The sequence below is a fragment of the Cheilinus undulatus genome, linkage group 22 (genome assembly GCF_018320785.1).
Source record: "Cheilinus undulatus linkage group 22, ASM1832078v1, whole genome shotgun sequence".
Taxonomy (NCBI): Eukaryota; Metazoa; Chordata; class Actinopteri; order Labriformes; family Labridae; genus Cheilinus; species Cheilinus undulatus.
The window spans coordinates 18751881-18777804 of record NC_054886.1 but is presented as its reverse complement, the minus strand read 5'-3'; the positions used below and the strand labels follow the sequence as shown (position 1 = coordinate 18777804).

At 39.7% G+C, this 25924-nt stretch overlaps 1 protein-coding gene across 33 annotated transcripts in view; it reads left to right on the top strand.

Annotated features, from left to right (window-relative positions):
• The window catches only part of LOC121504518 (receptor-type tyrosine-protein phosphatase delta-like), a 225803-nt gene that overhangs the window by 83559 nt on the left and 116320 nt on the right, over nt 1-25924 (top strand). For all 33 annotated transcript variants that reach the window (XM_041779338.1, XM_041779346.1, XM_041779349.1 and 30 more), the window contains exon 2: nt 4116-4301. In XM_041779338.1, the coding sequence (XP_041635272.1) occupies nt 4199-4301 (103 nt within the window). In that variant the 5' untranslated portion in view covers nt 4116-4198. The remainder of the gene's footprint in view (nt 1-4115; nt 4302-25924) is intronic.

Sequence of the window (25924 nt, the reverse complement as noted above, 5' to 3'; positions counted from 1 at the left end):
ATAAGGTCCAGTCACTGGTTCATCATTATTCCTGGCTACTATTGCACCTTGAAGACAAAAGAACACCCAAAGCATCTCAAAGAAAAGGTTATTGAAAAGTAAAAGTCAGGGGATGAATACAAAAAATTCCAATGTACTGAACATCCCCCAGATTTCAGTTCAATCCATTATCAAGAAATGGAAAGAATACGGCATGTGTAAATCTGCCTAGATCAGGCCGTCCTCACAAACTGAGTGACCGTGTACGAAGGAGACTGAGAGAGGCCACCAAGACACCTATGACTCCTCTGGAGGAGTTCACCAAAAGGCATGTGGGAGACTCCAGGGTAAAGCGCAAGAAAGTTCTTTTGTCTGATGAGACCAAAATGGGGCATCAGACAAGACACTATGTTTGGTGCTCACCAAACACTGCACATCACCACAAACACACCATTGCCACTGTGAAGCACGGTGGTGGCAGCATCATGCTGTGGGGATGCTTCTCGGCAGGACAATCTTATTCAGTGTACATGAGAACGACGGCTTGGGAGAAGTTTTATTTTCCAGCAATACAATGACACAAAGCATACAACAAAAGCTACAACGAAATGGTTTAAAGACAACGAGGTGAATGTTCCGGAGTCAAAGCCCAACAGAGAATTTGTGACTGGCTCTACTAAATACTGACTTGAAGGGGAAGAATATTTATGCAGTCACTTATTTTATACTACATATTTGTTTAATTGACTTTACTTTGTTAAAATCTGGGAATTTTTCTTTTGGTCAAAAAACCTAAATAATCCTGACTATCATTATGATGCTTTGATTACTCTCAAGTCCACACAACAATGATGTATTACATTGTTTCCATGCAAAATGGGACTTCAAAAGTTCTCATCTCAAGAGCAAAAGGAGAAGATTTAATCTGCTGCAGTGTTTTATACAGGCCCCAAAGAGAGAGGGATCACAGTTCCCTCCTATGTCCCTGCATATCACTGTAGTTCGAAACTGTTTGTGCACAGAGTAATTACTGCTTACTTTTTAACTCTGTTAGTCTGGAGGGAAATAAAAAGTCCTGCCTCATAAAGCCAAACAAAGCCTTATTTGTTAAGACTGGCTGGGCATGATACTCAAACTTTTTTTTTGTAAACACAATGCAGTATGGATGACAACCTCAGTACTTTGGTGGTGCTTTTTTCTTGCATGTGTTGGGCTAATTACAGAGGCTTTGGTCTTAATAGATTTGGTGGCATTTTTGTGGCTGCTTTGGTGTGTTAGGATAACACACCATGACTGCATTAGTTCCTTAAAGTTCAATTGAGTTTGTGCATGAGGCATAAAAAACACGCCTTTTAGAGCATTGCAGTGCAAACCTGCACTGATTTGTGAAAAACGGCGCCATCAGTGGCAGCTAGCTTTCATTTCCAGCTGTTTTGGTGTTTGGTGTATATTTTATTAACGTGGAAATGTAGAACTGGTGCGAATCTGAGCCTTCTGCTTTGGGGTGTTCATAACTTTCTTTGGCTGCATCCTCTCTCCTAAGATGCTTATTGCAGCGTGGCTGAAATGTAAGATAAATGCGAGTGATTCTTTTGTTTTTTCCGCCTTTAATAATATTGCTCGTCTAAATAGAGCACGCATGGAGGCTCGGATGAGAAAAGAGACCAGCCATTATGGAGAATATAAACATCCCACCCTCCTTCTCTTTCACATTTCTGATAAGGATCATGAGGAAGGAGAGAGAGTAGACAGCTCAACAGCCCCCTTTCTTTTTTCTCGCCACACACTCCCCCCCACCCCACCCCTTTTCTAATTAACATTGTGCATGTTGTCAGGCTTTGTTTAATAATGCATGATTGCTATCAGCAGCAAAATCCTTTGAATGAAGCACCACTGAATGGAAACACAATAATACCACCAGGGGCTCAGGAAGAAAGACAAGATTGTTTTTTCTCTAGTTCTATTGTAACAAATGTTCAATGGGAGGCATCGGAGCCACCAAATGTGTGAGAGTGAAGGTGCAGGGTGCAACACAAAAACAGCCATGTTGGGGATAAAATGGGCACAGGTGGTGACGCCATTCATGAAGGATTATTTGAACTCACGCACGTGCTCACATTAGTAATTAAAAATCCAGGAGAAGCATTTTAAACTGCACATGCATTGTCTGCTTCCCTCTGTAAAGTCTTGCAGGTAACCTTTTAACACACGAGGAAAGAGTGCAGCGAGTTTACTTGTAAGAATGAACAAAGCTTTCATTTTCTGTTTAAATCAAGGTGTCTGTGGGCGTGCTTTCTTACTCACAGCCCTTTGGTTGTCTCACTGTTGGTTACACAACATACAGATGGTTTTGTTTGCTTCTATCAGCGTGCGTGTAAGGAAACGGCATGTAGAGCGTGAATGGCTGCTGAGTATCATTTTTGCGGCCCTCCTAATGTTGTGTCATTATGGAAATTCACACATTAATTAACTCAGAGGCTATCACTTTGATTTGCTGAGGGCATATGGGTAAAGCAATAACCTGATGAGACAAGCTGGTACTTGCATCATGTATGGATCAGCTTCATCCCATCATGCTCTGCTCAGTCCACTTGATTCGAATCTAATCAACAGCAAACACTACTCATGTGAGAATTCTGTCTAGTGTGCTCAAATGCATGGATATGCATACGCATTTGTGTTTGTGTGTCGGCAAGCGGGGGATGAGATTGCCTCAAATTGATTCCCTTCGCCACACGTCCCCCGCTCTTGCACTTGCTGCTAGCCCTGCGGCTCTCCGAGACAGGTAGTCGTGTCTATCTCCCCCCAACACAAATCGAGTGTGACAGGTGCGCTATCTTCCCGTCTTTTCTGCCATTTACAGCCCACAGAAATGAAAGAGGGGAGAGCTGGAAGCGAGAAAGAGGATGATTGGTAACAGGGAAATGAGGCACTTTGTCATCATCCAGAATGCTGATTGGGCTTAGGGTGTTTTTTTTCTTCCTCTGATAGTGGGTGGTGGTCAAAAACACAGATAAAACAATATTTCTAGCATCAGCATTTGTGTGCACAGTTGTACTCCCAAAAATCCTAATAAATCAAGTGGTGAGATGTTAAACAGCGCAGCCACCAGCTGCAACAACAGCATCCTGCTGCAGACGAGCTAGCATGCTAACCGGCAATGCAGCGTGTCATCAAAGCTCACACACTTGGATTAGCCGGGAGCTGTGTTGCAAGCTGAAGACTACCGCAGAGCATCCATCACTGAGGATCAAGCTCTGGCTTAAGCAAATGGATGACAAGGGGATAGAGCGGGTGTGCAGCTAATACAGGCTCACTGTATCACATTGATTTTCACAGCCATGTAGTGAGTGGCCCCTTCGATAAAGAGGCCTGAAACATGAATGGCAACACTCGGCCACTCTGTCTTATGGATTTTCGTTTGTTGTTTGAGCTAAGCTAAGCTACTCCATCACTTTGTGTAGGCACTTAGGGCTATTAAGGCATCTAATATGGATTAAATGTGGTGGAAGACACATGATTATGAGCTTCAGATGAAGGCGTAGATCATAATACAGCTAAAACACTGCATTATTGCTCTCATGAAAGTCTCACTGGTCAAATTTACTTAAACAGCCAAATGAGAAAATTATGAAAAGGCTTCCAGCATTTATGAATATTTCCTGTGTTTCCTTTTTGTGTTAGGCAACAGAGGAAGTTTAATGTGAAACAGATATCAACACTGATCTAAGCAGGACATAAAATGTACTCTTATTATGCAGCGTATTTAATTGGTGCTCGCCACCAAAGCTGTGAAGACAAAATCTTATTAGTCCGCCCTTTCATCTGTGTGGTTTCTCCCTCACTCTCTATCTCTCTCCCTCTCGTGCACGCGTGCACACGCATTGTGTGAAGTGACTATTCCATTTAGAGAACTGTCAGAACATACCCTGTGAGCACATCAGCCTCTTCCTATCCTCTGTCAGCTCCAGCCGAGGCTGTGTGGGGGTATGTCAGAAATGTGCAGGGATAGATAAAACCCGTGGAGCCAAACAGCTTTGTTTCATTCACTCCCTCTCTCTCTTTTCTCTCTCCTTTTTCCTCCCTCCTTACTCCCTCTCCCCTCTTCCTTTCCCCTTCTTTTTTGCCTTGCATAGGCTGTGAATACCCTGCATCTGAGAAATCAGACCAGACTGACTCACAGGGCTCTGTGAGCCAGCGCCACCGAGGCTGCCAAAGCATGCTGGTGCCAAGCTGTCCCACCATGCACAGAGCCAGACCCACGCTGCTGCTGCCGCTGCTGCTCGTCCTGGGTCTGTTCCTCCACCTCGCCGACGCTCAAAGTAAGTGGACCGCTGGCTTTAACGTGGGCCTCAAGCGTGCTGACCTGCTGGGTGGGGGGCGGGGTGACAGGGATGGGATGGTTTTGTTTGTTTCAATGATGTCACATACATGTCATACAAACACACTAAAAAGACATATGTCATGACATATATAAAAGTTCAGATAACACATTAACGTATGAACTTTGAAACCTCTGCTCATATACTGTGATGCCAATCACTGCCAGTCTGAGATAGTAGTCTATAATATAATATAATATAATATGATATAATACATTTTTAATTGAGGTTCATCTCAGGATTTCTGTAGTTAATCTCGAGTAATCCCACTATTTTGCATTTAAATTGCCCTTGTGTCATTTTTGATTTTTCTACTGTGATAGAAATAGAAAATAAGAGAACAGAAAAAAGGTAAAAGTTTGATAAAACAAGGTTAGGATGACTTTTAACTTGTCCACTGATCTGTCTTTAAGTTTTTAAAGTGAAATGAGACACTATGGAGCACTGGGGTGCTTACTTTAAATCACTATGGCTGCAGGGAGTTGCTTTGTGGCCTAACCAAAGTTTGCTGGAAGGAACAATAAAGCATGTGATTAAACATGATTAAAGAAATGAGGTCACTAATTGTAGATTGTAGTTAAATAATGTGATTAACTGTGAATGTCCCAAACTTCATGATATAATATAATATAATATAATATAATATAATATATTATATTATATTATATTATATTATATGACGCGTTAATGCGGATTAATTCATCATCATGATTAATCTGATTAAAAGTTGTAACGCAATTAACCCATCTACAGCGCAGAATGACTCAAAATCCCTGAAACATCTGTGGCAACGCATTTCGGGCAGTTTGTCCAATTAGGGTTACCACTGAGCATACCGGCGCGCATGCACAAATGTGCTGTTGATCCGGTAGTGAACAACCAACTCAATATGGAAGATGCTAAACAGCATGTTGGCCCTCTCGATGGGAAATCTGAGTACTTAAAAAAACAAGATGGAACAGTCGACCGACATAAAGTCTTATGCACATTCTGCAGGAAGGAGTTTTCTTTGCACCAAAGAACTTCAGCTTAAACTACCATGTTAACACGAAGCATACATTTGTCGGAGATTGAGTCTGTTTGCTTATGCAAAATAAATAAATTTTAATATAGATTAAAAATGAATGATATTTAATCATGATGAATCGAAATTAATGAACAGCAACCCTGTGATTAATCTGGTTGAAAATTGTAATTGTTTGACAGCACTAATGATATTACATTTTATTTAATTATATTAAGCCTGTTAAAATGAAGACATTAATGCTCATGATTAATATAGAAAGCTTAACACGTTAAAATGATAATAATAAGGTAATTTAATCATATGACTAAGTTTGACCACAACTTCCTCCCATAGTCATGTGCGCGGATGTTTACGTCCCTGGGGTGAAAAGGTTAAAGGAGGGTCAGACACAGCCAACAGTGATGAGTGGGGAGACAGACCCCTGCCTCACGGCAAATTTCGATTTAAAAAGCTGCCGAATGGAAGTCTGGATAAAGCAAAAGTTGTGTGTACATACTGCGATGATGAACTGTATTTACACTGAAGCACAAAGAATCTGAAGTACCACCTCCGGGCAAAACACATCTTTGCTAATGTTAGCAAAGACGCTAACAACAACACGGAATCAAGCTATGATAGCTAATTTTGCTAATGCTAGCAAAGACGCTAACAACAATACAGGATCAAGCCATAACACGAAGCTACACCGGCGCAGTCCAGCAGACCTGGGTTTGTCCCCAAAGTGACAACATCTAAGCTAACTAATGCGATCGCTAATGGGTCGCCAGAGACTGCAGACCATCGACATAGTTGACGACAAGGGGCTTCAAGACATCATCTGGGTCGCCTCGGATGACCTGTACCAAAGAGCACCTACAAGAACTACTGTCACAAGAATCCATGAACTGTATGACAGCTATAAAGGCAACTAAAGTGGAGCAGCTGGCCCGAGCTACATTTATTACACTGATGAGAGATCACTGGTCATCAGTCAGCAAACACAGCTACCTCGGGGTAACAGCACACCTGATCATTCACTTGTGTTTGTCATCTGGGCTCGTTTGCAGTTTATAACTAAAAAAGCACTCCGAGAGCGCAGACCTCCGCCATTAGCCCTATCTCCCAATAGTAAAGAATCATTCGTCCTGGATCCCAGACAGTGATTCAGATCAGTCCTAAAATCTAATCAGTTCTTCCTTATGCCATTTGTGACATTTCCTGAAAATTTCATCAAAATCCGTCCATTACTTTTTGAGTTATGTTGCTAACAAACAAACTAACAAACTAACTAACTAACAAACCCTGCCGATCACATTACCTCCTTGGCGAAGGTAAATATTATTGCTCAGTGAATTAAGACACTGTGATTTACAAACCACAAATAAGTTTAAAAATCTAGTTTGTTTAGTATTTCTTCATTTAATAACCACACTTGTACTATTTTATCTCAACCAAAAATGCAAGTAAATAGTAGCATTTTAAATGTGAATTTATAGATAATTGTAATAATGGTAATAATATTAATAATAATAAAAATTACATTTTATGTAAAAAACACTCTCAAAGTGCTGTACGTAAAGTTACAATAATGAAAATAAACACTTGATGTTAAGAACATTAACAATCTAAAAATTACTAAAACTAAAGAAATACTGTGATTAATCATGATTAATCAGAGCATAGTGATGTGAATAACTTGATTTTTTTTTTCAATTGACAGCACTAAATATAATATAATCTAATATAAAATAATATAATATAATAAAATATAACAAAGCATCATGATTCATAATATAAAGTATTGAATAATGTAATATGAAAATATATAACATAATATGATATAAAATAAATTCATATACTATAGTAGAATGTTTTAGAGTTTAGTTTAAATAAATGAATATTAAATATTAAATAAAATATTAAAATATTAAATAAAATATTGAAATATTTTATAAAATATTAAATAAAAATGGAATTTGCCCTTGTGGGACTAAGAAAGGAATATCTTACCTAAAATACAATATAATAATTATATATTTTATAGTAAAATATAATACAATATATTTTCTCAAAATCGAATATAAATTAGCATAATAAAATAAAATATTATAGAAGAGACAATAGTAAAATAAAATACAATATAACAAAAAAGTTCAATAAAATATAATTTAGTATAAAATGATATGGTAAAATATGATATGATATAGTATAAAATACTATGATAATATGATACAATTTAACATAATATATTAGAATGGGAAAAAAAAGGTAAGACAATTTGAATTAGATACAATTATTTCATTTGATGAAATATTGAACATAATGGCCACATTGCAAAAAAATAAAAAAATAAAATCAAATAACCAATGATTTATCACTGATGGTAAAAGAAAGTCTCGATACAAAGTCCATCTTAACTTTTAATCTGTTGTGTTCATAGGATGGTTGACCTTCCTGTTGCAGAATTTCTTATGTGCATAGAATTCTATACCAAAGAAAGTTTCACACTGCTCAGCAACAGGGCGGATGTTTTCTTCTGCCCACTTTAAATCTGATGTAAACGTGCTTTTGCTAAATCACGTACTGAAAGTACTGAAATCAGGTTTGGGCCAGCATTACCAGTATGAACCCCTCCAATCTCACATGTAAACCAAAAGAGAAAGCATATTTTTCTTTTTTTTTAAATGGTCCTGATTTTCAAATAAGATATATTCAGTTTATGAATAGATAATCATGATTAATCTTCCATTTGGTGTATTTTGAATTTCCACTGTTGTTTTTGACTTCCGGTTTGGATGAAAACTGCTTTAGTGTTGAAAGAATATCAGGAACCTTGGGCAGATCTATGATCTATGACTTGAGCTCTACCATGGAAAAAGGGACTTAATATGGATTGAACAGGAAATAATAAGTCAACAGTAAAAAAAATGCGTGTTGTGATTTTTTTCTTTTTAGATATCTTTTAAAATTATATTTAAATTGACTCAATGGCTTCTCACAAGCACCATAAGAACGATTTGTAACTTCTCCATTACTCATACACCCACATCTTATTTCGCCATACTATCAAAATATGTTCCAGTCCGTATTTTCCTTTTTTTCTCTGCTGCAAAAACTGTCATGTGAACCAGAAAGGCTCAGGCCTCAGCCAAGAATCTCATGATGAGAAGTCATTGGAATTGAGTTACTTGACATCAGACACCTGCTCACTGATGTGTGACAACAGTTTTCAAACCTCATTGAGCTCTGGTCCTGCACCGCAGCATCCCCTCTCTCTTTTTTTACACTAAGATCCATGAATCATTAGCTCCTGGAGTCACAGAGGGATGAATAAAAGTTTTATTGCACCCTTCGCACCGACTGAAATCCCCTCAGTTCGCCTGAATATCTCTGAATGAAGGGATCGCTCACCCAAGGTCATACACGACGGAGCCACGCAAAGTGAAATTGATGGCTGAGATTTTCAACTTTGTGCTTGAGAAATGTTCCCTGCAATCTGTTCAAATGTGTTTTATTTTTGTTCGCTGCCTCGTGCCACATATGTCTCACAGTGGGGGAGGAGGCAAATGGAGAAATGTATTCTCCGTTTACACGCAGTTTTATGTGCAGCTCAAGGATTTATTGACACAATTTAATTATGGGACCTTCCCAAAATGGCATTAATAGTTGTTAAATGTTAGCATCAAGGGGGCTTTTAGTAGTTATCTTTTCATCTTCTACAGTCTCGTGTGAATTTGCATTTGATTAGAAGAAAAACACAACTGCTGCAATCTTCCCTCGACATCCAAACTTCCACTTTCTCGCGTGTCCAGACATTCCTCAGCCGTATTTAAGCACAAATGTAGCCATCAGCGGCCCCCTGATCTTGACGCCTCTGAGTGCCCCACCCCACCCCCGGTTAATTTCCTCCCTTTAGCCGTCTGGCTGAGAGCAGCTGCTACCTCGCACACTACTCAGACAGCTGTGCTGGGTCATCATTTCAAAGCCAAAACAAACTTATCATGAGGTAGCCACAGTGGCTGGCTGTTAATGATTCAGGAGGGGGGCGTGGGAGTCTGAGAGGTCAGCAGAGAAAGTGGGGCCCCAGGATTTCACCATTCTGTTCCTGCACGTGTTTATCCTCACCAACCCTCCATTGTTCGTCTTTCTATTCTTCCTTTAGCCAATTTTTTTTGCCTGCATCTTTGTCATTACTCCACTTATTCCTTTTGCTGTTGGAAGAGCTGCAAAAGCTCTTTTCAACACCTGAGAAGCACCTAACTTTGCTCACGCTTTTTCACAGAAAACATCCACTTGATTTTCCCCAGACTAACCCCCAGGAGCTGCGTATTCGAAAAAGAAAGCTGCCCTCTGTTGGTGCTCTGATCCATTTGGGTGTGAGCTAGCCTCCGGCTGTGGATATGGGTGGAGGATATGAGACACGTGAGAGCAGAAAATGGCTGAGTCGGCCTGCTCAACAGATGGCGCGATCCTCTGAGCCAGTCCCGGCACACAGTGGACGCTAGAGCCCCCTCTCAAGAAAAATGCCAGTCAGACCCGCTATGAACACGCATCACAAGTTAAAGTGTTAAAAAGCAGTGTTGAAGAATTGTTCTCCCTGCAGCTGTTTCAGCTGAGTTTTCATCTTACATCATTGCGTAGCGATATTTCTCTATTTTGTTTGTCGGATTGTTATTGTGTTGTCTTTGGCCTCCTCCCTCCCTCCCTCTCATTTTCTCCTTCACCCCGTCCCCCTCGCTCTTCAAATGCGGCCCCAATTAATTTGTGTGGCAAATTGGGCTTGGCGATGGCTTGAAAGAAGGGCATAATTGTCCCCGGTGAGCCAAGGGGACAGAGAGTGAGAGAGGAAGAGAAAGGACGCAACAAACAATTCCTCTGTCAGAAATGCAAAAATGCAAAAGGGAACCATCAAAAGATGAGAGGAGAGCCGCAAGCTTTCACAGCTCCACCTGGGCAGTAAGGAAAACTATCATGTGGGCTTCTGCGCTAAATAACTTTGGTGTTCATTAACTTGATGGATGTTTCATGAGTCAGACGCTGATACGGGCCGAGTCTTAGAATTGAGATAGTTTCTCAAAGTGGGTAACTGAAAAGTCTACCCCAGGCTTCCTTTAAAGAGTAACTAAACCCTCAGACCATATTTTCCAGATAGAACATATGTACAGTGCCTGTAAAAGTACTGTTTTAATGATTTTATACTAGTAAATTCAAAAAATTATACAAAAAATTTCTAAAATGTCAAAGCAAAAACACATTTCTACAAAGTAGTGTCAATTAATTAAAAAGATGTAAGGTAAAAAAAGTGAAAAGATTTGAATTTATTCAAGGATAACCCCTTGAAATGCAGCATCTCATTTTTGAGGGGGTCCCAAAAACACAAATACAACATAAATAACATAAACAGAATTACAGAACTATCAAACAATACATATTACAAACAAAAACAAAACCATCAAAATAAATGGCTCACTTACCCAATCCCACCCACTTCCTTAACCTTCAGACATACCACATGATTAGAAACAACTGCATAAGTATTCACCCCCTTTAAAATGACCAAGAGGTCCAGCCAATCATTGCTAAAAGTCTCACAGTTAGTAAAATTTGGATCATCTGAGTTTAATTAATGCCTCTTAAATGATATTAGTATAAAGAAACCTGTGTCTGGAAGGTCCAATCACTGATTAATCAGTATTCCAGGCTATCATTACACCATGACATCAAAGGAACACTCCAAGCAACTCAAAGACAAGGTTATTGAAAAGTTAAAGTCAGTGGATAGATACAAAATATTTCCAAGGCACTGAGCATCTCCCAGAGTTCAGTTAAATCCTTTATCAAGAAATGGAAGAAATATGGCACAATCTGCTTAGATCAGGCCGTCCTCACAAACTGAGTGACCGTGCAAGAAGGAGACTAGTGAGAGAGGCCACCAAGACATCTATGACTACTCTGAAGGAGTTACATATCCACACAGACTCAGTGCAAAGGTGCATCTACTAAATACTGACTTGGAAGGCGATTAATATTGATGCACTTGCTTATTTTACATTAGATATTTGGATTTAATTGACATTACTTGGCAAAATGAGCTGTTTAGTTGTGGCAGGGAAGATTTGTCATATTTTACTCAACTCTGCTGCTCATCCCACAAATGCATGTTCCTCACAAATTTTGAAATTTGAAAGGGGAATAGACAGACTTTATTGCGAATAAGCATTGTTAAAACAACGAAATAATCCATCAGAAACAAATTTTCTTACTTTTTGTGCTGAATTTAGTTTGAATAACAAGCTGATAAAGAGTATGTTGAACTATATGTGTTTGAAAAATCAGCTAACAAATAGTCATGCACTTCCCAGCCAGCATCAACCCATGGTGAGTCGGACCATGTCAAACTCTAAGCCTTAATAGTGTTTTAATTGATTCCTCCCATTGATGCTGGATGGCGTGGTGAGTCCCACTGAGGCCCGCATGCTTCTCTTTAACACGTCAGATGAATATCGACAGCCTCCTCCCGCCTCCCTCAACATTAAGATGTTAACACCCAAACCTCATTTCTCTCCCTTATGTGTGTTTACACAGAAGCACGCTTGCACACTTGCACGCATACACTCGCGCACAACATCCACGGGCATCAAGTGCAATCCTTTCTGAGCCAGCAATCAAAAGGTGAACCACATGGGACGAAGAGAGCAAATCGTCTATTGATGCGGCACTTCTTTTGAGGCGCTGCAGTGGGGAAACAAGATGAGGTATTATGACAGCGGCTCACATTTAAGGCAACATAAAATGCCCTTGTTTTAGTGTTTGTTAGATAAACAGAGGAGAGAAGTTTTCTCTGTTTTATAGAGTTAAAATTGGACTTTTGTGCCAGTTTGCATGCAAGGAACCCGCTTCCCATATGCTCACAAAGATGCACATTTATGATCAGATAGCGCTCTATGTGGAGTAATTTGCCTAGCAGTGCTGCAGTTCCTATCTGCCATGGTTATGGCCAGATATAAAAATATATACAACAATGATTTGCGGTTATGTTTGTTAAAACATAAAGAAATCAGAAAGATGCATGTTTAGATGCTTTTCTGTTCTTGCTGCAGAAATACAAACATCATCTTAGGTGCATAAGGATGAATGGAGAAGCCTCTAATGCATGCATATGTGCACGTAAGCTTGCGCACAACCCCCCCAGACAGGATCACCTTGTAGCAAGTCCGAAAGCTAATGATACTTTATTCCCCAGATGACATGAGGCTGTAATATGTGTGTTTTATGCATGCCCAGCCTAATATGAATTATTGTAAAATAGTGTTGTATTTGCATATGAGCTTCCGGGCTGTGCTGAAATTAGCATTTTTACAACAGCTCAAATTAAATCCCTCTGCTTAATTTGCCTGCATGCTAATTTGATTTAAATTGAGTCTATTCCGTCCCCTTTTACGCACACGGTGCGAGCATAGAAGCCACACGCACACTAATTTAAGCACGTATGAATGCACAGTATGTACTCTTAAGAGCTGCAGCCATCATCCGGCACACAACGAGCTCGACAGATGCAGCTAGTGCACTAGGTAGAGCCTAATTTCAACAAGTCCAGGACCTTGTTCTTCTTCTGCCAGTCATCACTCAAGTGGCCACATGTCTTACAAGAACATCTTTACAAACAGCATCTACAATAGAAGAGAGGGAGCATCGTGTTCACACTTCAAATAAAATGTTGTGAAATCACCTTCTCAGAGAGTGGCAGCACTTAATTACTATCTCGTTGTTTGGATGAAGACCTCGTGACGAGACTGGGAATCTGAGATAAAACAATGTTATCAGCGCAATGCAAGATGCTTCTCGCTCGCAGGTTGAACTAAAGAGTAAGAAGTCATTATCATTTTCTTTGGCTGAGAATGCCTGTACCGACTCCTTGTCAACAATGTGCTTTGCAATTATGTTTAAAGGTTGTATCAGGCTCTGTTATTAACTCCATGAATGCCGATTTCTCCAGCCCAAGTGTATTATTTAAGGCCATTAGCCTCATCTATGGATTGCAGTTTTTGCCTTGCACTTAGTCGTCAGAATCACACAAAAGCCGAGCAATTTTCGCCACTCCTGACCCTCCCACTCTTAAGAAAAAACAGATTATAGCACACAATATGGAGATGTTGCACTGAGCCCAGATGCAGGTAATTAAAGCCTAGCCCCAAGGCACTAATGCTATATCTAAGTGCACTTATGTCGCCAAGACACATTGACTTGAAAATGGTGGTGCAATTTAAGTGTGCTGTACCATTCATGTCTCTGAGTGGGAATATTGACAGAACAAAAGCACCATAATCAGAGTGGTAAATTCATTGGAGTGGCAATCAACAAACTCCCAGAAAGGCTTTCTTCAAATCCAAATATTTGAAAACCTCTGCAGGAAATGATCATGGCTTTTCATGCCGTGTGGAACTGTATGGATTTCAGTCAACCCGGCACCTCCTTATCTGTCCTTTGAGCATTTAAGGTGCCAGGGAAAAACAATAGGAGAGCATGTTAACGCAGTGCACCAGACTATTCTCTGTTTGAAACACTCACACAAAGGGTACCTTGTAGCATGCTTTTGAAGCCGGGATCAGCTGGTGAGCTGAGCACAATGCCAGCTGTTTTGCATCTGCTCGGCTTACACTTGGCATGATCGCGGCCTTACTGGCATATGTACTAAATCTGATCACCCTTCATACGCCTTGCCAGTGAACTGTATAACAATGCAGGTGTTTCATGACATTGCCCCAGTGACAGTGCAATTAATAGATTGATGCTCTCTCTGCAGTAATGGGATTACTGGACCAGTCAAGTCTGAATTACATCAGCCTTCGCTGTGCAAAAGATGTTTTACCACAGTGGCAGAACAATGCAGGGCTGGAGATGTGCAGCAATCTAAGATGAGAAAGTCAGACTCAGAGATAGCAGATTTCTGTTGAGAGAAATTAAATTTGTGCACCAAACATGTTATGGAGCATGTCCAATACTTTAAAGATCAAACAGAGCAATAAGTGGTGGATGATATGACTGCTTTTTATAGATGGATGTAGGTGGCTGTTTTATCTACCTACTCTGGATTGAATCATTAAAATCTTTCTGCATTAACACACCCATATTGGGTGTGTTAATGCAGATGTTTTTTTTTTCCTTTAAACACCTGAAAGAAATGGTGTCATCTTGCTTAAGTGGACTAGATCAGTGAATCCAAACCTTTTCTCTGTAGGGCCCATATCTACTCTTATGATAGCGTATTAGTGCCTAAGAGGATCTGTTCATTTTGAGAAAAAACTTATAATTTCTTAAGTGTAAAAAGTCCTAAACCTACTCACTGGGACTGATGAAGAATGAACAAGTTTAGATTTTAGCCCAGAATCATCACATTATCAAAATCATTTGGAATTATAAGAGACCTTCTGTTAACTGTGGTTACTATCCAACCACAATTCTCAGTTTAGTTCCCTCTACATTTTTGACTGTACACTGTCATAAATTTATGACTTTACGTCCATGACATTTTTTAGCTTCTAATATATAGGAAAATATAGGATTTTTAGGCTAAAAAAAAATTTTTTTTTCTTCTCATTAATTTACAACTTGAATTGAGTTGAATTGACTTGAGTTCATAATGCAAAAATGTATGACTTTTTAAACTAAAAATCAGCATTTTTTTTCATAAAATTACGATTCTATAAACTTGATTTTTTTTAATTTGTAGAGTCAAAATGTATGACTTTTTAAACTAAAATAATTTTGATTTTTGCCTTATAAATTTACAACTTTTCAAGCTTAGAAACTTGAATTTCTTGTTAAAATAAACAACTTCACAATCTCAAAAGATTTAATTCATCTACTTTCATATCTCAAATATTAACAGCTCTTTATTTCATTTGTCTTTTTTGGCCTTAATAGGCTGTTTGGTATTTTCGTTTCTAATCAAGATTTTTTTTTTAAATATATGCACATTTAGTTTTGACATCAGAGCAGATAGCCCCCCACCCCTCCTAGATCTTTGGCACTCCCCATAGGGAACAAACATCAGACAAAATGCTATGTTTGACAGACACCTTACACTACAGTACACATCACCACAAACACACCATCCCCTCTGTGAAGCACAGTGGTGGCAGCATCATGCTGTGGGGATGCTTCTCGGCAGTCAACAGTGGATGGCTCGTAAAGGTGGAGAGCAAAATGCTGAGGCAAAATATGGACAAATCCTGGAGAACAATCTTATTTAGTCTGCAAGAGAACTACAGCTTGGTAGATTTATTTTCCAGCAAGACAATGAGCCACAAAAAACATACACAGAAATTACTCTGGAGTTGCTGAGTCAAAGCCCAGATGTGAGGATATGATGAGGATCAGACCAGGTGTGAATGGCAGCACTGAAAGCTGTGTGAGGGCCAGGTATGCTCACCCAGATAGGCTCATGAATACAGACACTATAATATAAGCTACACTTGCCGTCTTTTTGCCTCTACGACTACATTTACTGAGATTAACAAGGAGAGTAGCATCATGATGTTTTTCTTTACTAACAGTGTGATCATGTTCATAATATAACAGAATTAGTAGGTTAGTAGGTTACCGCTGCAGCCAGTGGTACCAGACATCAGTAATCCATGGTTGAGATTTTAAAGTATACCTCTAAGGCTTTTACACTGTAAGAATCCAAAAACCAATCTGCATTTGGTACCAATCTGCAAAGAGCAAACAGGATCACTTAAAACAATAGGGGGGCAGGAGATAGTTTAATAGTAGGAAGCACCTGCATGATGCCAGCATTAGTCATTCTGTTAAATATGCTCTTTAAAATAATGTTGCCAGTGAATGCATCACTATATTTGAGAGAGAGCAAAAACACGACCCTCCTGGGTAAGTGTGAAGAGCTACGTATTACACTGTTGTCTATTTTTATAACAGCCTCAATCAGCCTCAGAATTGGAGCGTTTTAGTACATGTGTGTGAGAGCATGTAAGCCCGTGTGGGTAACACCTGGCCCTAGGCTGCAGCTTTGGTCTCACTCCAGGGGTCCTGAGATTGCGACACATCGCACTGATCTCGGCGCAGCACATTTGTGTGCCTGTGGGGTATGTTGGGATTCTGCGGTGGGGTTAATGGTCTAAACCATTCATCTCCGCGGAGTGCCTCAGGGCAGTCTCTCAGTCCCTGGCAAGAGAGCTTACAACCCCACCTTCTTACCTACAGCGCTCTCCAACGCTTGACGCCGATTGGGAATCTTTACGCCCTAAGCTCCTCTTGTCAAAGTTGATTTACATTCAGCCGAGTGATGGAGTGAGTGCTCAAAGTCCGTCTTTGGAGAGCCTAATACTCTCTCTCGCACACTAGATCTGTCACTGTTTCCTGTCCCTCCGCCCTCTCGCTTTGTTTGTTTGCCTGCTCACTCATTAACTCGCTCTCTTGCGCACTTCTTCACACACGCTGACTTCTCTGCAACCACTAAGTGAGTCATGCCGTTTGAGAAGCTGAGATTTATAGTGACACACAGCTTTAGTGCGGTTTATTAGTTATGGCAAATGAGAGTGAAAGCTTCCATTGAGAGGCCGAAATGCTCTCACGCCACAAGGCTTTTTGAGTTGAAACAGAGCCAAGCCGTTGTTTCTAATGGTGCAGCACTCTAAGTGGAATATGTAGTCTCACACACAATTACCAAAGAGTCCCTGGACATTTACGAGGTGTTTATATGGCATCCATCATAACATCCATGAACAGCCTGTTTCCTCTTTGCTTTAATACTCCCTTGGTGCCGTTTTCATGTCATTCATCATCCTCTCATCATCTAATTAATTACCACAATCCCCTCCATCACTTGAGTCGTGGTGATAGATATGTTGAGTAAGGTAGGGTGACAAAGGAATCCAGAGGTCTCTATGATTTTTCAGTGCTGTCAAACATATTTCATCACAAACTTTCTGCCCTCTCCAGTTCAATCTCCCTCTATCCTTACACAGTCATCCTTTAATCCACTCATCTCCCCACTTTTATCTCTCCCTCAGACTGATAGTTAGCACAAGAGAGAGCATGAGGAGGGGATGTGATGGAAGCAGGGTGCAGACTCGATGATGTCAGGATTTATGCCTACATGGATTTCTTTAAGTACACCTTCCAAATAAGATTTTCCTAACCTCCTCCTCCTTCTTCAGAAGAAGGGGGAAAAAATAACGCATGATCAGAGAGTCTGGAAGAGATTCCCATTCCCTTAACCACATCTCTTTCCTGCCACTGCCTGGGTAAGACTTCACACCGTATGATCTGTTGCCTCTCATTACACGGTGCGATCTAATTGGCTGTGCCTTTCCCCTGTTGTGATCGTTCGAGGAGAGATGTCCACGGAAGGATAAGCCTTGTTTGTGACTTTTTAGCCCAATGTGGGAGGACACTGAGAAGAATTTAGCAGGTAGCGAGTTTGGTTTGGATACACGTTGGAAGTGTCTGACTGAAACTACAAACAAAAATGATTCTGCCGCCATTATTCCTGGGAAAGTGAATCATCTCAAACACTTAAAAATAACCACAATAATTACACAAGAGGTTTCTGCCTGCAGTTTTACTGCAAAACACAATATGTGCTTTGGTACAAGAACATCTATTTTAATGTCCAAACTCCCACACGATCGTTGACTTCTATGTTTCCATGCTGTAGGAAATCTAAATTCATTTATATGCTTAGAATAGCAGCTTTCCAACATACGCATAATCAAATCTGAGCAGTATACCTGTACAAATATAGTGTTGTGTTCTCATCCCTCTGACTGGATCCCTAATGGAACCAAGAGATGGAATATATGGTGTATCGGTAATAATATGCTTTCATTCTCCATTACTGCCAAAGAGCACCTCTGATCAGATGGTCGGGAAAATCTTTTTGGATGCACGCTAAAAATAACCATATGCTTGGATATCTGCCTCAGCAATGTAATGTACAGTGCCTATAAAGTAATTCACCCCCTTAGATGTTTCACCCTTTGATTTTATAAATCAATCAGGTGTTTTTGATGAAAAATGACCAAAAAACCCCCTCTTTCATGTCAAAGTGAAAACAGATCTCTATATAGTAATGCTAATTGAATAAACATATGGGATTTAAAATAAGTGACTGCTATTGTGTTGCTGGAAAATAAATCTTCTCCCAAGTTGTAAATCCCTTGAAGTTTGTCCTCCAGGATTTTCCTATATATTGCTGCAGTCATGTACCTTTAAGAGCCTTCAAGGGCCAGCTGCTGAGAATCACCCCCACAGCATGATGCTGCCACCACCATGCTTCACAGCTGGGATGGTGTCAGTGTGATGATATGCACTTGTCTGATGGGCAAAAAGCACCATTTTTGTCTCATCCGGCCAAAGAAGTTTCTTCTACTTGACCATGGAGTCTCCCACATGCCTTTTGGTGAACTCAAGTCAAGATTTAAGGAGTTTTCTTCAACAGTGGCTTTTCTTTGCCACTCTCCCATAAAGCTTTGACTGGTTGTTGTATGCAGAGTCTCTCCCATCTCAGCTGCTTATGCTTGTAACTCCTTCAGAGTAGTCACAGGTGTCATAGTGGTCTCTCTAACTAGTCTCCTTCTTGCATGGTCACTCAGTTTGTGAGGATGGCCTGATCTAGGCAGATTTACACATGTGCAAAATTCCTTCCATCTCTTGACGATCAAATAAACTGAACTCCAGGGGATGTTCTGTGCCTTGTTTTTTTTTTTTTTTTGTATTTATCTCTTGACTTATTCTTTTCAATAATCTTTTCTCTGAGTTGTTTGAAGTGTTCTTTTGTCTTCATGGTGCAATGGTAGCCATGAATACCAATTAACCAGTGACTGGACCTTCCAGACTCAGGTGACTCAGGTATATACTACAATAATTGCACTCTGGTGATCTCCGTTTCATTACTTTGTAGAAATCTGTTTTCACTTTGACATTCAAGAGTTTTGTAAAATTTATTTATAAAATCAATGAAAAGAGGGGAGAATATGTTATTTTTAGGCCCTCTATATAAATGTCAGGTTTGTTTCTGAAGGAAAGAGTCATGATTTCTTAAAAAACCTCAGGAATTCAAAGAAGTGAACACAAATAGGTAACAGGAGGGGTTAGATTCAGCAACTATCAGCGTGCAATCTCCCAAAAACGAGTAATCTCAAAGTACTGTGGGACACAGAGATTAGGAGAAGGTAGAAAAGAGAGCGAAACATGGAAGAGAAAGAGCTTAGATAGAGATTAACTCGAAGAATGGATGGACTGACTTTCAAAGGCTTTGGAGCCCAATGAGGTGATAAAGAGGAAGTTAAGGAAAAGCTCATTTAGGTCACGGAGGTTTCTTTTATGTTTCTTTAATGCTTAGTCACATCTCTTTTTTGCAAAGCTGCAATATAATTTAAAAAAAAGCCATCCTGGAGCTTACAACTTAAATCCTAAAGATAAGATTATGTGCTTGACACCTCATGAAATTATTTCCATCATTTTCTGTTTGAAGGATCTAAAATGTGTTACTGCAAGTCAACGGTAAACAGATTAAAGATGTTTCAAGTAAAAAAAACGACAGAAGTAGTCATTTTATGCCACTAGAAGCCTGTTTCTATCAAAGCAGGGCATCAAGAGTTGGAGTTTTTATTGGTGAGAACACAGTTTAGCTCTTTGGTTTCTATTATTATTATAGAAAATTGAGACTGAGACATCGTGTGGCGAAAATGAAAGAATAATGCAGGTTTATGATGCAGACTAAAATGCAATCTTATGTTAAAATCATAATCCATCGCGACAGACAGTGAAGCAATAAGCAGTGAAAATAACCCAACTTAGCAGTAATCAATTGGTTGCATAGGGACTAAAGCGATTCAGTGCTGGAGATGGCAGTCACAATAACAGCAAACAAAAAGCAAAACAGAGGCATGAGAGGGTATTCTTATCTGGAGATGACTGCTATCTGGTGGAAGACAGCCACTTTTGTTTAGCCATGCCTCATTGTGTGGCATCTTTGAAATCCACGAGGGCCTGTTACACAGCATTCATTTAGTTTCATCACTCGCACAAAGGCTTGACTGACGTTATTTGAGATAGTTTGTTTCAGGTACAATGAGAGTAATTATTTTGGCTGCATCAGGAACAGAGAGTGCACCGGCAGAAAGTAAGCAATATTATCAGCAATGATGGAATATTACGGCAAATTGTTAATAAAAGCGACACAAATAAGAGCCCTATTTTATCAGCTATCACTGCTGCATCATGCTGCTGCTTTTAGAGGTTGGAGAATACAAAATCAGGAGTATCAGATTGTAATGAACACATAGCTCCTCTTTAGGGTTGCTTGTGGCATCAGTATTAGAGCGAGATAAAAATATTTGGTTCATTTAAAGCAAAATGGTCAAACTTAGATGTACATATTGCACCCCCCTCAGTGACAAAATCCCAACATAATAGGCCTACATACACTTGTTCTCAAACAAAAGATACATTTATAAACTACTCACTATTATAGCAGTGTATAAGGGCTGCTCTAGAAGAGGAAATAACAAGGAGGACCTGTTAAATTTCAAGAAAAAAACCTTGGAATTCTTAATTCTAAGAAGTTGTTTATTACGGGAAAGTACTTTTTTTTTATTTTAAAAGTCATCAATGTTTGTGAACCAAAACTCAGAATTTCTGAGGCTATAAAGTCAAAAATCCCACCACTGTTTTCAGTTTGGCTTCTTGAAAATGTTAATCTTACATTGCTTTAGATTGATCATTTTGAAAACTGTTGAATCTCTAATGTCAAAATCTAAGACTTTTTGAACTAAGAAATGCCATTTTTTTTCTCATATATTAACAACTTTTCAAAGTGAAGTTCTGAAATTGTTTTCTTGTAAATATACAGCTTTACAACTGCAAGTATTTTAATTTTTTTCCTGGAAAAAAGGTTTATATTTTTTGCCTACAAATGATTAGATCTTATTTATGTTTTAAATCTTTTTCAGTGGCGCTTGTACACCATTATACATTATGTTTATAATCATGACTTAACAGAATATATTGCTGCCGTCAGGCTAAAGCCCTGTACCAACATTTTTCATGATTTTATTTTATTTTTTCATAAATCAGTGCTATTAGTCACCCTTCATATATGTCAGTGGGCTTTAATCAATTTAAAGCAATAAAACATGTCAAAATGATGCTGACTCAGTGTTACATTCTCTGAAAGATAGAAGAAGAAGCTTTTGTTTTGTTTTGTTTTTTTAAGAAGCCTTTTTTTATTCCTCTCAAAGTGGTGATTTTGGAGATATGAGGTTTTATATTATCCTGCCCAGAAACATTCCCTCAGCATGATGCTGCCACCAATGTACTTTACAGTTGGGATAGTCTGTTTGAAGTCACCAAACATAGCATCAGGCCAAAGAACCTTCTTCCACTTGACAATGGAGTCTCCCACACACTTTTTGGTGATCTCTAGCCAAGATTTAATGAGTTTTCTTCAACAGTGGCTTTCTCTTTGCCTCTCTGTAACTCCTTCAGAGTAGTTATAGGTGTCTTGTGGCTTCGGACACTCAGTGTGTGACGATGCCATATTCTTTCCACGTCTTGGTGATGGGTTTAACTAACCCTCTGGGGGATGATGTTCAGTGTCTTGGAAATTTTTTATTATCTATCCTTGACTTATCATTTTCAGTAACCTTTTCTCTGAGTTGCTTGGAGTGTTCTTTTGTCTTTGTGGTGCAATGGTAGCCATGAGTACTGATTAACCAGTGACTGAACCTTCCAGACACAGGTCTTTATCTACAACCATGGCCTGACACCAGCAATATGTGCATCTTAGTTTGACGACAGCAGAGCAGACAGGGCCTCACGTCCCCACGAGACCTTCGTCTCTCCCCCCAGTGTTCTGCGGACCCCAGGTTGGGAACCACTGTTAAAAAATTTTTTGTCATGTAGTCCAGCTGGCCACAAACATTGCTCAAACTTTTCAACCAGCAAGAGCACTCCTGTGTCCTCAGAGAGTCTTAGAACAACTGCAGTAGAGGGCAAGATTTTCAGCTCAGGGTGTTGAGGCTTTATTTTTCCTCCTTAGTGTATTCAGGTACAGTAGAGGCGGTATATCACTGAGAGAGGGAGCTGATAGCCGTTGGTTATGTGAGCGAAGAAGCAGGTTCCTGTTTACTGCAGTTCTGCTCTTGTTTCAAGCTGTATCCCTTTTATCCCTACACAGAGCTTTCTAGAAGTCTGACCCATGCACCCGGTCACTGCTCTACAGCTGTACAAGATCTGGAAATATTGATTGGGTGATAATTAAATTGTCCATCCCAGCCTGATATGGATTAATAATTGCCCACTAATGCCCTTCTGACATTTTGCAGTATCGACTCGATACTGTTTGCAGCAGAGCGCCGATAATTATGACGCTTGGCATTCTTCATTTTGTCCCTAATGAGACCAATCAGAGTTGGCTCGACTTTTGCCTAAGAATTACAAAGGAGTGAAAGGGAGTTAGAAGGCGGGATGGATTTTCTCTTCAGAGCTATTATTCAATGTTTTGGCCCCTTACCATGAAGATATATCCTTGTATAGGCGCATTTTTTCTCTGAATTCCTAATTTTTTGATGCATAAATAGCAGGCTGTTATAGTATGTTGGTCTAGATCAAGTAAAGAGGACATCTTTGGACAAAAAAACAGCACCATGACTATAAATACAGAGATGAGAAGGTGGTATGGGCATGGTGCCACATCACCGCTTCGACTTCCTCACTGCCATCTGTGAGTGTTCCTCCTCTGGCATTCTCACACAGGCCTTTTGTGCCTTTTCCCCCCTTTGTCCCTGTTTTCTAGGTTTAATTAGGTTATTTACTTGAGCCTCACCTCCCAGTGTTTCATTACAGTGGGCATTGCAGATAGGGCTTCACACAGGGCAGGGGCAGATAAAAAGTTAGGACAAAAGATGATAAATGTCGCAAGCAGGGACCGGAATGCAATCTGGCCGCCGCGATGCAGAGATGCTCTAATGGCTTCCCAGCGAGGAAAAAGTGGGGGGAGGGAGCTCAGTCAAGATGGCAATGTGATAAATGGTGCCGGGATTGGCTGTAAGGACTGTGGGCAAGACGAAGAAAAAGAAAAGAGTTGTGGATGGAGAGGGGAAAAAACAAAGATGACCAACAAATGAAATCTAATTAATCTAGAATTGGTTCTCCCATCATGACAAATTCAGCGCAGAAGAAGTAGAGGAAGGGAAATTGTTTTAGGGGGCATGTTTAGCCAGACCACCACTTTTCTCTCAGGTTGAAAAGGCAAAGGGACGTATGGGTTGTGACAATGCCCCTGCACCTGTGGAATGATTAATGATGGGGAACACACCATACACGCTGCAGGCTGAAAATATGCCCCAAAAACACCAAGGAGAGCTCTGCCATACACATAACTCATCTGCTGTTTACTGTACGCTACACAAATTTAGATTCAAAAGTTCCCTAAGAAGCTGTTCACATAAACTCCTAGAAAATTCCAAGCAGCCTGACATGGTTCAAAGATGTTTAACAATGCTAAATTGACATTTTAAGAGTATAAACTTGAGACAGCAAAACATACCAGAAAACATTAGCGTTATTTTGATTATAGAAGCAACAATATTTAAGTTTTTCACTGTAAAATAGCAATTAAAGTCAGTCTAACAGTGCACAAACGTCCAGGAAGAATGGTGTTCATCCCATTTCCAGAGTGCAAGAGTCACCTGCTTTAGGCACTATGTAACTCTGGCAGCAGGCCTTCAGAGTAGTCGTGGGTGTTGAGGTGGCCTCAGACACTCAGCCTGGCAGATTGGGCTATCTTCCTTCCATGTCTTGATGATGCGTTTAACTGAACCCCAGGGGATGTTCAGTGCTTTGGAATTTTTTGTATCCATACCCTGATTTACATTTTTCAAAAAAACTTTCCATTGAGTTTCTTGGAGTGTTCTTTTGTCTTCATGGTGTAATGGTAGCCACAAATACTGATTAAGCAGTTCCAGACACAGATGTCTTCATACTACAGTCATTCCAGAATCATTTACTGCACTCAGGTGATCCCCTTTTTAAAAAGCCTGAGACGTCTAGCATTAATTGGCTGTACTTTTGCTGAATTATCAGTCACTTTAAAGTGGGTGAAAATGCATGCAGTCACTTATTGTACCCTAACTATTTTTGTTTAACATTACCTTGTAGAAATCTGTTTTCAGTTTGTCATTAAAGAGGTTAGTTTGTGATTTTTTTTGTCAAAAAAGCCAAATTACATTGACTGTGATTGATTTATAAAATCAATAACAGGGTAAAACATTCTCTTGAAGCCATAAAAATGCAATATATCCCAGGATATAAATGCTTCTAAGTGACATAGAGTCAATGCTCAAGCTTACTCTTTAACCTTTAATCCATGTGAGAAAAAGGATGAGGTCATAATTTACTGACTGAAGTACCTTGTGGCAGTTTGTGACAATGTCATTGGTGTTTTTACTCTCTCTTCTTCACAGTTTTATGACTCAACATTAAACGCTAATAGCCTCAGCCATTACTCATAGCTGTTGCTTTTGAAATAACATAGATTACAGTGAAACAGCAGTTTATGTAGACAGGTTTTTATACTTAAAATGGAAGATTTCTGTCCCAGCAGCTCACTGATTTATCATCAGAATGATACCCTTCCTTCACAAATACCCAAGCTCACTGAATGCATGACATAGATCGTCAGTAAAGTATGTCTATTCAAATGCTAGTGTACAGAAACTTAACACACAAAACCAGCACACATTCACTCACTGAGTGGACTAGAGCCCATTATTGCTGGCAAACATTTGCACATGAGGCCAGCGCCTTTGTGTGCCCTCTCGCTCTGTAAACTGAGGCTGGCTTTGGCAAAGGGTGAAAGGACTAAGAAGAGAGGGCAGCAAACTCCATCAGACCAAAGGCCTCATCTCCGGTCCCCAACAGTCATGTACCCAAAGGAGTCTCCTCATCTTTAGAAATCTGCCCCTCTGAGGAAAATGCAGCATAATATTCTATTAAATCTAACACTGAAACACAGTTGGAAGAATGTCCCACACATTAAGTCAAAGAATTTTATTAACAACAGATGTTTTCATGAAGCTGTCAGCTGTCCTAATGTCTTATAAACTAAATAGACGTCATCTTTTTGACATGCCTTGACTCATTTCTAGCCTTCCAAACACCCCATTTTTATCACTTCTAATGTGGCACAAATATATTCAGAATTAAATGACTTAATTTTGCCAAACTCCCTTAAAAAAGCAGGATTTTTAACAGAAATTGGGTCAAATCTTTTCAGGTGTGGCATTGCTACTGTTTGTACCTTTTCCATGGTTAGTAATTTCACCTAAGTATGAAAAAAAACCTTTAAAAAGTGGCTGAAAAGAGTGTGTCTAGTAACACCTACACTCTGTAAACAGACTGCAACATGCGCACACAAAGTCGTCCTCTTTACACTTCTAATCATCTCTGGATGAATCATCCCCACATCCACGCACATCAAGAAAAAAAGCCTCTCTAAAGTGATCTGAAGCCCTTAATTTCACTGGATTAT